The sequence below is a fragment of the Capricornis sumatraensis genome, chromosome 14 (genome assembly GCF_032405125.1).
Source record: "Capricornis sumatraensis isolate serow.1 chromosome 14, serow.2, whole genome shotgun sequence".
In the NCBI taxonomy this organism is placed as follows: Eukaryota; Metazoa; Chordata; class Mammalia; order Artiodactyla; family Bovidae; genus Capricornis; species Capricornis sumatraensis.
The window spans coordinates 13729382-13743331 of NC_091082.1; the positions used below are offsets into that span (position 1 = coordinate 13729382).

The 13950-nt window shown below is 38.3% G+C and overlaps 1 protein-coding gene across 1 annotated transcript in view; it reads left to right on the top strand.

The window, feature by feature from the left end:
• Nucleotides 1-13950, top strand: part of LOC138090702 (C4b-binding protein alpha chain-like) — a 97040-nt gene that overhangs the window by 19998 nt on the left and 63092 nt on the right. The window contains 1 exon segment of the mRNA XM_068986401.1: nt 1023-1205. Within this exon segment, the coding sequence (XP_068842502.1) occupies nt 1023-1205 (183 nt within the window).

The following is a 13950-nucleotide window of genomic DNA, read 5'->3' on the forward strand; positions in this document are numbered from 1 at the left end:
TGACAGGACTCGATGACTGACAGCTGTGGGGTGACGGGGGAGGGGGGATTCGTTCTGTGCTTGTGATCTGGGATGACCTGGCTGCCTCTCAATCACAACCATCACATCAGTACTATCGGCCACTGACCCACCACCACAATCATCCAGGAGCGTAGGCCATTAGAAGAGGAAGATTTGGGGTCTTTGGAATTTAGATTTCAGGCTTTAGATTTTGCTAAGGGTTTTTTTTTTTTTTTAAGATATAATTAACTTATAATACTAATTTCAGGTGTACACCAGTGATTTACTATTTATGTAAATACAGTGAAATTATCATAATAACTTTAGTGAACATCTATCACCATACAAAGTTACAAAATAATTTTTCTTATGATGAAACATTTTAAGTTCATTCTCCAAACAACTTTCAAACATATATTACAGAGTTATTAACTTCAGGCACCATGCTGTACACTACATCTCCATGATTTATTTATAACTGGAAATTTGTACCTTTTGACCCACTTCATTCCTTTTGTCCACTGTGCATCCCCACCTCTGGCAACCACCAACCTATTATCTGGAACTAAGAAATTGTTTTTTCAATTTTTTTTCCCACATTGAATAACATGATGGGACCTCATTTCACTGAGGAACTAGGAACTAGAAAGATATCATCCATTCTTAGTTGCTAAATTGTTTCTGACCCTTTGCAACCCCTTGGTCATAGCCTGCCAGACTCCTCTATCAATTCTTGATTTCCCAAACAAGAATTTTGGCGTGGGTTGTTATTTCCTTCTCCAGGGGATCTTCCAGACCCTGGGGTTGAATCCCTGTCTCCTTCATTGGCAGGTGGTTTCTTTACCACTGAGCCACTTGGGAAGCCCACTAAAAGGATATACATACAACTTAAAAAATTTTTCTTTGTGTGTTCTTGATGTAGGCTTGTATCAGGTCTCCCTGAGACCCATATATCAATAATAGTCACATCATTATCACCATTTCTCTTTTATAACTCAGATGTCCTTTTTATGCTTCTTTAGATATTGTCTGTCATCCACCTCAGGTTCCAAATGGAAACATTCTCTCTGGATTTGGACCCGTGTATAATTACAACGACTCTGTTCTGTTCAGCTGCAAGAAAGGCTATATCCTCAATGGCAACAATTTAATCCATTGTGGTGCTGATGACGAGTGGCACCCTTCTCCTCCCACTTGTGAACTCAGTGAGTATGCACCAAAAGGATTTTCATAATTGGCATCTAAAGTTATCCAGGAATATGGGTGTAACATGCTCACAGGCATAAGCCCACTTTACTCTCGAGTCATTTTACATTAAATTAGTAATTTTTCCTAATTTTCTCATGTCAGGAGAAAAGGTTTATCATTTTTTTCTGCTGGTTATTTCTTCATGTTATCTGTCTGAGGATTTTGTGTACATATAACATGATTTTGACAAATGACATCACAGATATTGCAGATTTATTAATTCCTAACAAAAAATACTTCAGTAGACATTAGTGAGGTGTCTCATCCTCACAAAATAAACATATCCTGAAAAGTTTTTAAAAGATGAAGGTAAAATTGCTTCAAGATTTTTCTTTTCAAAGTTTGCACATAGATGCTCTATGGGCTGATGTTGGCCTTAATACCTTGAAGCTGTAAATAGATACAGATAGGTCATCATATATAATGATACTTATTGTTAACATTCATAAAATACTTTCTGTATATCAAGAACTGCTCTAAATATATAACTTTCAATTAATTCAGTTACTTAATATTTACTGCATATTCAGTCTCAGGTTAGGAAGATTGTTGGAGGAGGAAATGGCAACTGACTCTAGTATTCTTGCTTGAAAAATCCCAAGGACAGGGAAGCCTGGTGGGTAGAGTCCAAAGGATTGCAGAGTTGGACACAACTGATTGACTAGACACACACACATGATCCTAAGAGGTAGTTACTACCTCTTTTTAAAATTTTAAAATTCCGTTTTAATGATGGGAAAAGAAATGAGTAAGTAACCAGCATAAGCTGAGTTAGTTAGGGGTGGAAGCCACTGCTACATTGTGGTTTATTCAATCCCTTCTGCCATCACAAGAAATTAGGTTACATTTTACATATGTAGTGAAAAAGTTTGATAAGTATGCAAATTGACAGACGTGTTGCTGTTCCATTGCTAAGTCACGTCCGACTCTTTGCAACCCCATAGAATGCAGCATGCCAGGGTCTTCTGTCCTCTACTATCTTTGGGAATTTGCTCAAATTCAGTCAGTGATGCTATCTAACCATCTCATCCTCTGCCAGCCAATTCTCTTTTTGCCTTCAATCTTTCCCAGTGTCATGGTCTTTTCTAATGAACCAGCTCTTATAATAGGTGGCCAAAGTATTGGAGCTTCAGCTTCAGCCACAGCCCTGCCAATGAATATTCTCTCGAGTCTTCTCTAGCACCACAATTCGAAAGCATCAAATTTTGAATAGAAGGAGCAAACAGCCTTCTCGATGGACCAATTCTCACATCCATATGTGACTACTGGAAAAACCATAGCTTTGACTATGTGGACCTTTGTTGGCAAAGCAATGTCTCTGGTTTTTAACATGCTGTCTACGTTTATGATAGCTTTTCTTCCAAGCAGCAGGCATCTTTTAATTTCATGGCTGCGGTCCCTGACCACAGTGATTTTGGAGCCCAAGAAAATAAAGTCTGTCACTGTTTCCATTGTTTCTCCATCTATTTGCCCATGAAGTGATGGGGCCAGATGCTGTGATCTTAGTTATTTGAATGTTGAGTTTAAAGTCAGCTTTTTCACACTCTTCTTTCAGCGTCATCAAGAGGCTCTTTAGTTCCTCTTCACTTTTGCCATTAGAGTGGTATCATCTGCATATCTGAGGTTGTTTTGATTCCAGCTTGTGATTCATTCAGCCTGACATTTTGTATTATGTACTCTGCATATAAGTTAAATAAGCAGGGTGACAATATACAGCCTTGTCATTCTCCTTTCCCAATTTTTAACCATTCCATTGTTCCTTGTCTGGTTGTAACTGTTGCATCTTGACCCACATACAGGATTCTCAGGAGACAGGTGAGGTGGTTTGATATTCCCATCTTTTTAAGAATTTTCCACAGTTTGTTGTGACCCACACACTCAAAGGCTTTCCCATAGACTATGAAGCAGATGTTTTTCTGGAACTCCCTTGTTTTCTCTATGATGTACTGAATTCTGTCAATTTGATCTTTGGTTCCTCTTGCCCTTTCAAAACCCAGCCAGTACATCTGGGAGTTCTCAGTTCACATACTTCTGAAGCCTAGCTTGAAGGATTTTGAGCACAACCTTGCTAGCATGTGAAATGAGCACAGTTGTTTGGTAGTTTGAACATTCTTTGGCACTGCCCTTCTTTGGGATTAGAATGAAAACTGAGCTTTTCCAGTCCTATAGCCACTGCTGAAGTTTTCAAATTTGCTGGCATATTGAGTGCAGCACTTTAACAGCATCATCTTTTAGGATGTGAAATAGCTCAGTTGGGATTCCATCACATGCACCTAGCCTTGTTCATAGTAATGCTTCTTAAGTCCTAAGGCCCACTTGACTTCACACTCCAGTATATCTGACTCTAGATGAGTGACCATGCCATCATGGTTATCAGGGTTGTTAAGACCATTTTCGTATAGTTCTGTGTATTTTTGCCATCTCTTCTTAATCTCTTCTGCTTTTGTTAGGTCCTTACCATTCTTGTCCTTTATTACACCTATCCTTGCATATATTCCCTTGGTATCTCCAATTTTCTTGACAAGATCTCTCATCTTTCCCATTCTATTGCTTTCCTTGATTTCTTTGCATTTTTCATTTCAGAAGGCTTTCTTATCTCTCCTTGCTCTTCTCTGGAACTCTGCATTCAGTTGGGTATGTCTTTCACTTTCTCCTTTGCGTTTTACTTCACTTCTTTCCTCAGGTGTTTGTAAGGCCTCCTCAGACAACCACTTTGCTTTTTTGCATTTATTTTTCTTTGGGATGGTTTTGGTCACTGCCTCCTGTACAATGTTATGAACTTCTGTGTGTAGTTCTTCAGGCATTCTTTCTACCAGAGCTAACCCCTTGGATCTATTCATCACCTCTACTGTGTAATCATAAGGGGTTTGATTTAGGTTGTACCTGAATGACTTAGTGGTTTCTCCCACTTTCTTCAATTTAAGCCTGAATTTTACAACAAGGAACTCATGCTCTGAACCACAGTCAGCTCCAGGTCTTTTTTTTTTTTTTTTTTTTTTTTACTGTCTGTATAGAGATTCTCCATCTTTGGCTGCAAAGAATATAATCAACCTGATTTTGGTATTGACCATCAGGTGATGTCCATGTGCAGAGTCATCTTTTGGGTTGTTGGAAAAGCTGTTTGCTATGACCAGTGTGTTCTCTTGACAAAACTTGTAAGCTTTTCCCCTGCTTCATTCTGTACTATAAGGCCAAACTCACCTGTTATTCCAGGTATCTCTGGACTCCCTCCTTTTGCATTCTATGAAGAAAAGAACATCATTTTTTGATGTTAGTTCTAGAAAGTGTTGTAGGTCTTCATAGAACCTGTCAGCTTCAGCTTCTTCAGCATTGGTAGTTGGGGCATAGATTTGGATTACTGTGAAACTGAATGGTTTGCCTTGGAAACGAACTGAGATCATTCTGTTGCTTTTGAGATTGCACCCACGTCCTGCATTTCATACTCTTTTGTTTGGCTATGAGGGCTACTCCAATTCTTCTAAAAATTCTTGCCCACAGTAGCAGATAGAATAGTCATCTGAATTAAAGTCTTCCCTTGAGGATCAGCTGGTAAAGAATCTGCCTGCAATGTGGGAGACCTGGGTCCTGTCCCTGGGTTTGGAAGATCCCCTGGAGAAGGGAAAGGCTATCCACACCAGTATTCTGGCCTGGAGAATTGAATGGACTGTATAGTCTATGGGGTCGTGAAGAGTAGGACACAACTGAGTGACTTTCACTTTCTGAATTAAATTCGCCCATTGCCGTCCATTTTAGTTCGCTGATTCCTCAGATATCGATGTTCACTCTTCCATCTCCTGTTTGACCACGTCCAGTTTACCTTGATTCATGGACCTAACATTCCAGGTCCTTTATGGCATTGGATGTTACTTTCATCACCAGACACATCCACAGTGGAGTGTCATTTCTGCCTTGGCCCAGCTACTTCATTCTTTCTAGAGCTGTTAGTAACTGCCCTTCACTCCTCCCTAGTAACATACTGAAAAGCGTTCACCCTAGAGGGCTCATATCTTTTTGCTTTTTCATACTGTTCCTGGAGTTCTCATGGCAAGAATACTGGCGTGGATTGTCACTTCCTTCTCCAGTAGTCCACTTTTTGTCATAACTCTTCACTAGATGCCCATTTTGGGTGGCCCTGCACGGCATGGCTTATCATTTCATTAAGTTAGGCAAATCTTTTCACCAGGAGAACAAGGCTGTGTTCTGTGAAGGGGCTATGTGACAGACATGTATCCTCTCTTCATCCATGTGTATCTTTGGCTTCATATTCAGTAGGGGAGAAAAGCAAAATCCAAGAGCTAAGTGGAGGCAAAGTTCAAGCTCAAATCATGAAGTTCCTGGTGACAGTCATATAGTATCTGGGGGACACTACAACTTCTATTGTAATTCCCCTTTAGGCAAGATCTGGGCCTCCTTCTCTGGTCTAGGGAACATAGTCTCAGGAGCTAGGTCCTGCCATAGAAGGAAGAAAGCCTTGACCAGAAATGTAGAGACTTTTTCATAGATGAGACACTCCCGCTGTCTCTTCCTCCACCTTCTTTTCCTTTGGGAAAAGCGAGCAAGGAGGGGAGGGATTGGTGGATGCTCTTCTGGCCTTAGATAGGAATGCTGGGAAATGAGGAAAATTACTCCATTCAGACTACAAGAATTCTGTCATTTTGTAAGTGACATCACGGAGGCCCAGACTACATGGATTCCATACAGTTAGATTTTACTATATTATGTGGAGACAAATAATGAGCAGTCCTGGTTTAGATCAGCCTATTGAGAAATCAATATTCAAAATCAGGAATTAACTAAATACGTTTGAAAAGAATGATATTCATAATATGACTATGATTCTATTGGGAAAAATAGGGCATATTTTATTAATAAAAAGACAAAATTAAAAGCATATTTAAAGAAGAATAGGATGGTGAGTAAATAGCATCTTTGGAGGAATCTACCCTAATGAATAGAAAAAACAGCTAATATATTAGGTTCTCATATATAAATAGATGCTTACAGATGCTTAAAAATCTACCTGTTTTCTAAGCTGGGTTTAAAGTTTCATTGACTGCTATTTTATATTGTAAAGTAATTAACCTCCAATTAAAATAAATAAATTTATATTTAAAAAAAAACAAAAACTTTTTACCATCTATAAATAATAAAATGAGAAGTTGTATATCCAAGTTGTCACAAATGTGCTATATCCATATATTTGTAATTGATGATATTTATGGATAAATTACAACCTGATATAAATGTCAGATATTACTATGACATTTTAAGGCTTATTTTAAAAAATTAAGAAGTTTGACAGGTACAGAGGTAATTCTAGATTTATTTGTGATTAGAGAGCTAGCGTATTTTATTCTAAATTATTTAAAAAGAAATCTAGTGTGAAAAAGGGTTATCTGAGAGAAAATTACTACAGCTGTAAAAAGTATATTTATTTGATGCATATTAATATATGTACATTTGTGTCTGTGTGTATTTGTATAACTAAATGACTATATTGTATACCTGAAACTAACATAACATTGTAAATCAAATACATTTCAATTAAAGTAAAATAAAAAATATATTTATTACATTTCCCTTATGTCAGCTTTTTAGAACATTTCAAATTAGGTATTTCTTTACAGCTTTATTTTTTTATTGACATGCAATAAAATACATACATGTAGAGTATGTAAGTCTATCAATTTGACATACGTGTGCACTTTTGAAATTATCAGTACAGTCAAGATAATGAATATATCAATCTGTCTGAAAAGTTTTCTCATGCTTCTTCCTCAAGCCCTTCCCTCACTGTCCCCAGAAAACCACTGCTCTGCTCACATTGGCTCATATTGGCTCATAGATTGGCTCACATTTTCTAGAATTTTATACAGATGAAATAATATGCTTTTTAATAAGGCTTTTTTCATTCGCCACAATTATTTTCAAATTGATAGATGTGATTATGTACATCAATAATTTATTCCCTTTTATTGCTGAATAGTATTCCATGGTATAAGTATCCCATAGATGTTCAACTATTTCCTGACTGAAGGACACGTCAAGGGAAAAACTTTCCACTTATTTACGTATTTACCATTTCTGATGCTCTTCATCCTTTGTGTAGACACAGATTTCTATCTGGTATCATCTTCCTCTTGCTTGAATTATGTCCACCAATATTTCCTATAATTTAGACATGCTGGTAATGAATTGTTTTAGGTTTAAACATTTGAAAAAAATTTAGTTTTCTTTTTGTTTGAAAGATATGTTTTCTGAATAGAGTATTCTAGATTGATTGTTTTTTTCTTTTGCTACTTTAAAAATATTGCTTCTATTGTCTTCTTTTTGAAAAATACTTATTTATTTTGCTGTATCGGGTCTTAGTTGCAGCAAGTGGGACCTTTGCTTTGGCATGTGGGATCTTTTTGTTGTGGTGGTCAGGTTTCTCTCTTGATATTGTATGTTGTCTCCCAAGTGTGCAGGCTCAGTAGTTGTGGGGTGTGTGTGGGGAGCTTACTTGCCCCATTGCACGTGGGATATTATTTCCCCAAACAGGGATTGAACCTGAGTCCTCTGCATTGAAAGGCAGATTCTTAACCACTGGATCACTGGGGAAGTCCCTATTGCCTTTTATTTTTTTTTTTTAAACTTTTGTTGAAGTATCATTGGTTTATAGCAGTCTATGTTTGATGTATGCAACTGTATATTTCAAATTTGGCATATACTACAGCATGCTCACCACCAGAATTCGAGTTTACATTCATCACCATACAGTTAATTTCTTTCCCAGTTTTGCCCTCCCCCAACCTCTTTTCCTCTGGTAGCCACTATTCTGTTCTCTGCATCCACATGTTTGTTTTGTTCATATAGTTTTGATTGGTTTTTATATTTCATATATAAGTGAAACCATACAATACTTTTTTCCAACAAGATGTTTGTTGTCAGCCTTTTTCTTTGCTCCTCTGTATTTAGGGTGTCTTTTTTCTTTCAGTTCAGTTCAGTTCAGTTCAGTTCAGTTGCTCAGTCATGTCTGACTCTTTGCGACCCCCATGAATCGCAGCACGCCAAGCCTCCCTGTCTATCACCAATTCCCAGAGTCCACCCAGACTCATGTCCATCGAGTCAGTGATGCCATCCAGCCATCTCATCCTCTGTCATCCCCTTCTCCTCCTGCCCCCAATCCCTCCCAGCATCAGAGTCTTTTCCAATGAGTTAACTCTTCACATGAGGTGGCCAAAGTACTGGAGTTTCAGGCTCAGCATCAGTCCTTCCAATGAACACCCAGGACTGGTCTCCTTTAGAATGGACTAGTTGGACCTCCTTGCAGTCCAAGGGACTCTCAAGAGTCTCCTCCAACACCACAGTTTAAAAGAATCAATTCTTCAGCTTTCTTCACAGTCCAACTCTCACATCCATACATGACCACTGGAATTAGAAAGATTAAAAAAAAATTTTTTTATCTTTGATTTTAGGAAATTTGATTATGATATGTTGTATCTTCATTCAGTTTTCTTTTTGTTTATTGTCACTGGGGTTTGTTGAGTTTATTTAATCTATGGTTAATAATTTTCACAAAACTTAATAAGTTATAACCATTATTTACTCAAATATTTTCCGCCTCTATTGCCTTCTTTCTTTCAGGATCTCTGCTTATGCATATATGAAACCACCTGAAATTGCTTCACAATTGATTGTAGCTCTGATTCTTTTTTTCCCCGTCTTTTGACTTTTGGTATTTATTTCATCTTTTATAATTGCTATGTGTTCAAATTTCTTAATCTTTTCCTTTGGAGTGTTTAATATAATGTAAATCTGACTAAATTTTTTCTTTTTTTACTTTTAAATACTCATCTGTTAAGTGAGACCTCTCAACTACAAGTTTTTATTTCTAAAAGTTTAAGTTGGGGCTTTTAAAATATTTTTAATGTCTCCACTTATCATGCTCAATCTCTCATTTATATACTTAAATATATGAAATATAGTTATAATAACCATTTTAGTGTCTTTATTTTCTAATTACATTATGTGTCACTTTAGGGTTTGTTTCTATTGATTGAGTTGTCTCTTCATTATGTGTTATATTTTCTTCGGTTCTTTGTATTTGTAGTAGTTTTAAAGTTTAATGCTAGACATTTTGAATGTGGTGTTTTGGTGCTGGATATTTTTGCATTTGTTGAAAATATCTTTGAGTTTAGTCTGGGATGCAGTTAACTTATTTGGAAGCTGATTATCTTCAGTCTTGCTTTTTAGCTTTGTCTAGAGGGATCAGAGAAGCCCCCTGCAGAGATAATATTATTCTGATTATTTTATCAATTCCCCACAACATATGAGGCTTTCCAGTCTATGCGATGGTAAAATGAGCTATATTCAGGCCTGAGTGAATATAGATATTGTTCTCCCTGCTCTTTGGGGTTCTTGTTGGTTATTTGCTTACATGCAACTGAAACTTAACATGTAGCTGAAAACTTGGAGGGGATCCTCTGCAGATCTGCAATGCTCTGTCTCTGACCAGACCTTTTCTCTTCGTCACTCTGCCCTGTGAACACTGACTTCTCTGGACTCGCATCTCTGTCTCCTTAACTCCTTAATAACCTTCAGGGAGAGGCGGAGTTTCTGCCTTGGTTCTCCCCTCTCTGTGCTGAAGCCTGAAAACTCTCAGACTGTGACCATCAAAGAGCTTTTCTCATTTGCTTCCTCACTGCTGGGGACTAATGTCTTGTTACTGCTTGATACTTAATGTCAAAAAACATGATTTCACTTAGTTTGTCTTTGCCCCCTTTGCCCTTTTTAAATTGTTCCAGGCTGAGAGTGAATCCTATCCTTGTTATTCCATCTTGACCAGAAGCAGACATCCAAATAAAGGTTCTAAAGTATTCTTTCTCTTCAATTTTACAACAAAAGAAGAAAAAACCCTTGCCTCAGGCAATGACTAAATTTCACCCTGCGTATTACCACTAAAGCTGATATAAAACTCTGAAAATATTTATTTCTTCATCCTTGAGAATAGAGAGAGAGGTGTATATGAGTCAGTAAAGATTTGCCAAGAGGTGTATGTTAATAGGCAGTTCCAATCATTCTGGATGTGGTAACCCCAAGGAAGATCACAAAAAGATGAATTAAGAATTTATTATTGTTCATGAAAAAATGTTGAAAATTAAAATTTTATACAGCCTTCCTTTAACACCTAAGTTTTCAACATTTTTGTTGAAGAGTAACACACAGACGAGAGCACAGCAAACACACCCGTGTAACCACTGAGAGGTATCCTCATGGCATTAGCCAGTTGTCAGTCACTTTCCTATCCAAAGGTAAATGTTCGGCTGACTTACAACCTATATTTTAGAGCTTTATATAAACCGAATGATTTGGTGTTTGTACTTTGCTTCTTTTGATCACATTATATTTGTGATATTCATATTCTGGATTGAAGCTCTGGTATGTTTCTTTATATACCTGTTTATTACTCCCTTGTAACATATGTATATAATTGAGTTATTCATTCTTGTCTTGATGGGCATTTGGATTGTTTCCAGTTTAGAGTTATTAAGAATAATGCTGCTTTTAGTATTCTTGTATGTCTTTGGGTGCACAGATGTATGCCAGATAAACATGCAAGAGCGAAACTGCTATGGCATAAATAAGTATGAGTTCAGTTCAGTTCAGTTGCTCAGTCATGTCTGACTCTTTGCACCCCCATGAATCGCAGCATGCCAGGCCTCCCTGTCCATCACCAACTCCCGGAGTTCACTCAGATTCATGTCCATCGAGTCAGTGATGCCATCCAGCCATCTCATCCTCGGTCATCCCCTTCTCCTCCTGCCCCCAATCCCTCCCAGCATCAGAGTCTTTTCCAATGAGTCAACTTTTCGCTTGAGGTGGCCAAAGGACTGGAGTTTCAGCTTTAGCATCATTCCTTCCAAAGAAATCACAGGGTTGATCTTCAGAATGGACTGGTTGGATCTCCTTGCAGTCCAAGGGACTCTCAAGAGTGTTCTCCAACACCACAGTTCAAACGCATCAATTCTTCGGCGCTCAGCCTTCTTCACAGTCCAGCTCTCACATCCATACATGACTACTGGAAAAACCATAGCCTTGACTAGACGACCTTTGTTGGCAAAGTCAAATGTTCATAAATAGTAGATAATGTCAAAGTTTTAAAAATAGTAGTCTATATGATCTCAGTCCTTTAAATTTATTGAGACTTCTTTTATTGCAAAGCACGAAGTAATTTTTTGCAAATGTTTAGCATGTACTTGAAAAGAAGTGTATTTTGGAATTTTGGGGTGCAAATTTGAAAGTTTTGAATTTGCTAATGGTGCTATTCAAATATGCATCGATTTACATGCTGAGTTCTTGTCAATTTTATCAGTTCCTGAGGCAGGTTTGCATGTCTCCCTGATGATTTTCTTAAACATGAGCATCATTTTTTATTTATCAGAGGTATACTGCTCAACACAAGGGATGGAGACTATTAGAATCACAAGTGAAAAGAGAGGTTTTCCTGATAAGAGTGAGTATACCAATGAGGACCATATTTTATATACATTTAATGGAGGCTATTACCCTGTTTCTCCTGATGGAACAAGTGTATGCCAAGAAGATGGCACATGGAAGCCTGAAATGCCAGCATGTAAAAAAGTTAAGAATAGTGAGAGAACTTCTCACAAGTATTCTACAGATTTCTCAAATGGTCCCACTTGGTTCCACAAATGATCATAGTACTTAATACCAGGTGACTTTGGGGTTGTTCTTTTCAGAAATATTGTGCAAAGGTGGTTGCAGATACTATACATATCACTAGGCACCCCACTCCAGTACTCTTGCCTGGAAAATCCCATGGATGGAGGAGCCTGGTAGGCTGCAGTCCATGGGGTCGCTAAGAGTTGGACACGACTGAGTGACTTCACTTTCACTTTTCACTTTCATGCATTGGAGAAGGAAATGGCAACCCACTCCAGTGTTCTTGCCTGGAGAATCCCAGGGACAGAGGAGCCTAGTGGGCTGCCGTCTATGGGGTCGCACAGAGTTGGACACGACTGAAGCGACTTAGCAGCAGCAGCAGCAGTGCCATGCAAGGAGCTATAGAACAAAGTTTATCAGTTGGAAAACATAAACAAACAAAAAGTCTTACAAGAGAAGTTTTCTAGCAAGAGAAAATAGCAGAGTTGATAAAATCCCCCTCAAAGTCTCATTTTCTCATTTTTCCTGCATATATATTGTATAAGCCAGAGAAGGCGATGGCACCCCACTCTAGTACTCTTGCCTGGAAAATCCCATGGACAGAGGAGCCTGGTAGGCTGCAGTCCATGGGGTCGCGAAGAGTCAGACATGACTGAGCAACTTCCCTTTCACTTTTCACTTTCATGCATTGGAGAAGGAAATGGCAACCCACTCCAGTGTTCTTGCCTGGAGGATCCCAGGGACTGGGGAGCCTGGTGGGCTGCCGTCTATGGGGTTACACAGAGTCGGACACGACTGAAGTGACTTAGCAGCAGCATAGTGTATAAGCACTGTGGCCGATGTTCCAGTAAAGAGAGACACCACCCTACAAAGCTCTGTATTTATAAGTCAAGAGGGCAAGAAGCATTTATAAACTTATGTAACAATGGAAGCTCCCACACTGAGGAATTGACTTAGAAAGGGGAGCCTTTGATGTCTAGTGGCATTTCTTGCTCTAACTCAGTCTTGCTGATTCATCTGATTGTTTAAATGCCAGAAAGGAGAAGAAATGAGTACCTAGGGCTATAAAGATCTGTCTCTAATCAGGTTAAGAAACAAAATGTCATCATTGTGAAAGATTCTTCACACCAACATGATAGAGATTATTGGGTAATAATAATAATAATAATAATAATTATTATTATTATTAAGCTTGACAAAATGACTGGAGTACCAGTGGTTCATTTTGGATGTGCTTGGCTCCAAAAGTGGGAACTAGGATCTTGGGGAACAGGTGTGCAGGATGACATGGAGACAGGGAAAAAAGGAAAAGATAAGTATTGTAAACAGTAGGTGCTCAATTCTTTGAGACCACTAAGTATAAGGAATGCCTTTCAAAATTGTCTATCTGAAGGATGGGAGACTGGGGTGTTTATCCACTGCTTTCTGTCTCCCATCAGTTTAGGGTTGCCCTAAGGGCAGTAACTGCTTCCTCTTCAATTCCAACTATAGCTCTCCAGCTTCAAAGAAGGCCCAACGCAGGAAAACTGAGGTTTACTGTGAATGCTTTCTGTAGAATACCATCCATATAAACATAAGCTTGTATAAACTGTGTACCCTGGCTGAGACGATAATAAGTGGACCAAGGACGTCACATGGCTGCATAAGCATTTATACCACTCCAACCCATTTATGCCCCCATTTACTTGTACTCTATCACTAACTCTTTAAAGAACCGGCTGGCTGCAGTCTCTCAAAAATCTTTCTAAGGGAGGGATAGTGGCATGTTACCTCTGATCTTGAGGCTATAGTTGATATAAATCATCTTCCTTTGCTACCACCCATGCTACATTTTTCTCACCTTTAGCTAGCACTTGAGCTGGCTTAGGTTGCTTGCTAGATGGGATAACCAACTTTTATATCTGAAGAATGAGATTTCTTGATGTCTATGGGTTGTTACATGTGCTAGTTATTTTATTTTTAGAAAACAGAGTAATCCCAAATCCCTTTCACTTAGTTTTAACCTTAGGAAGAAATTATACTTCAACATAGGCCTTC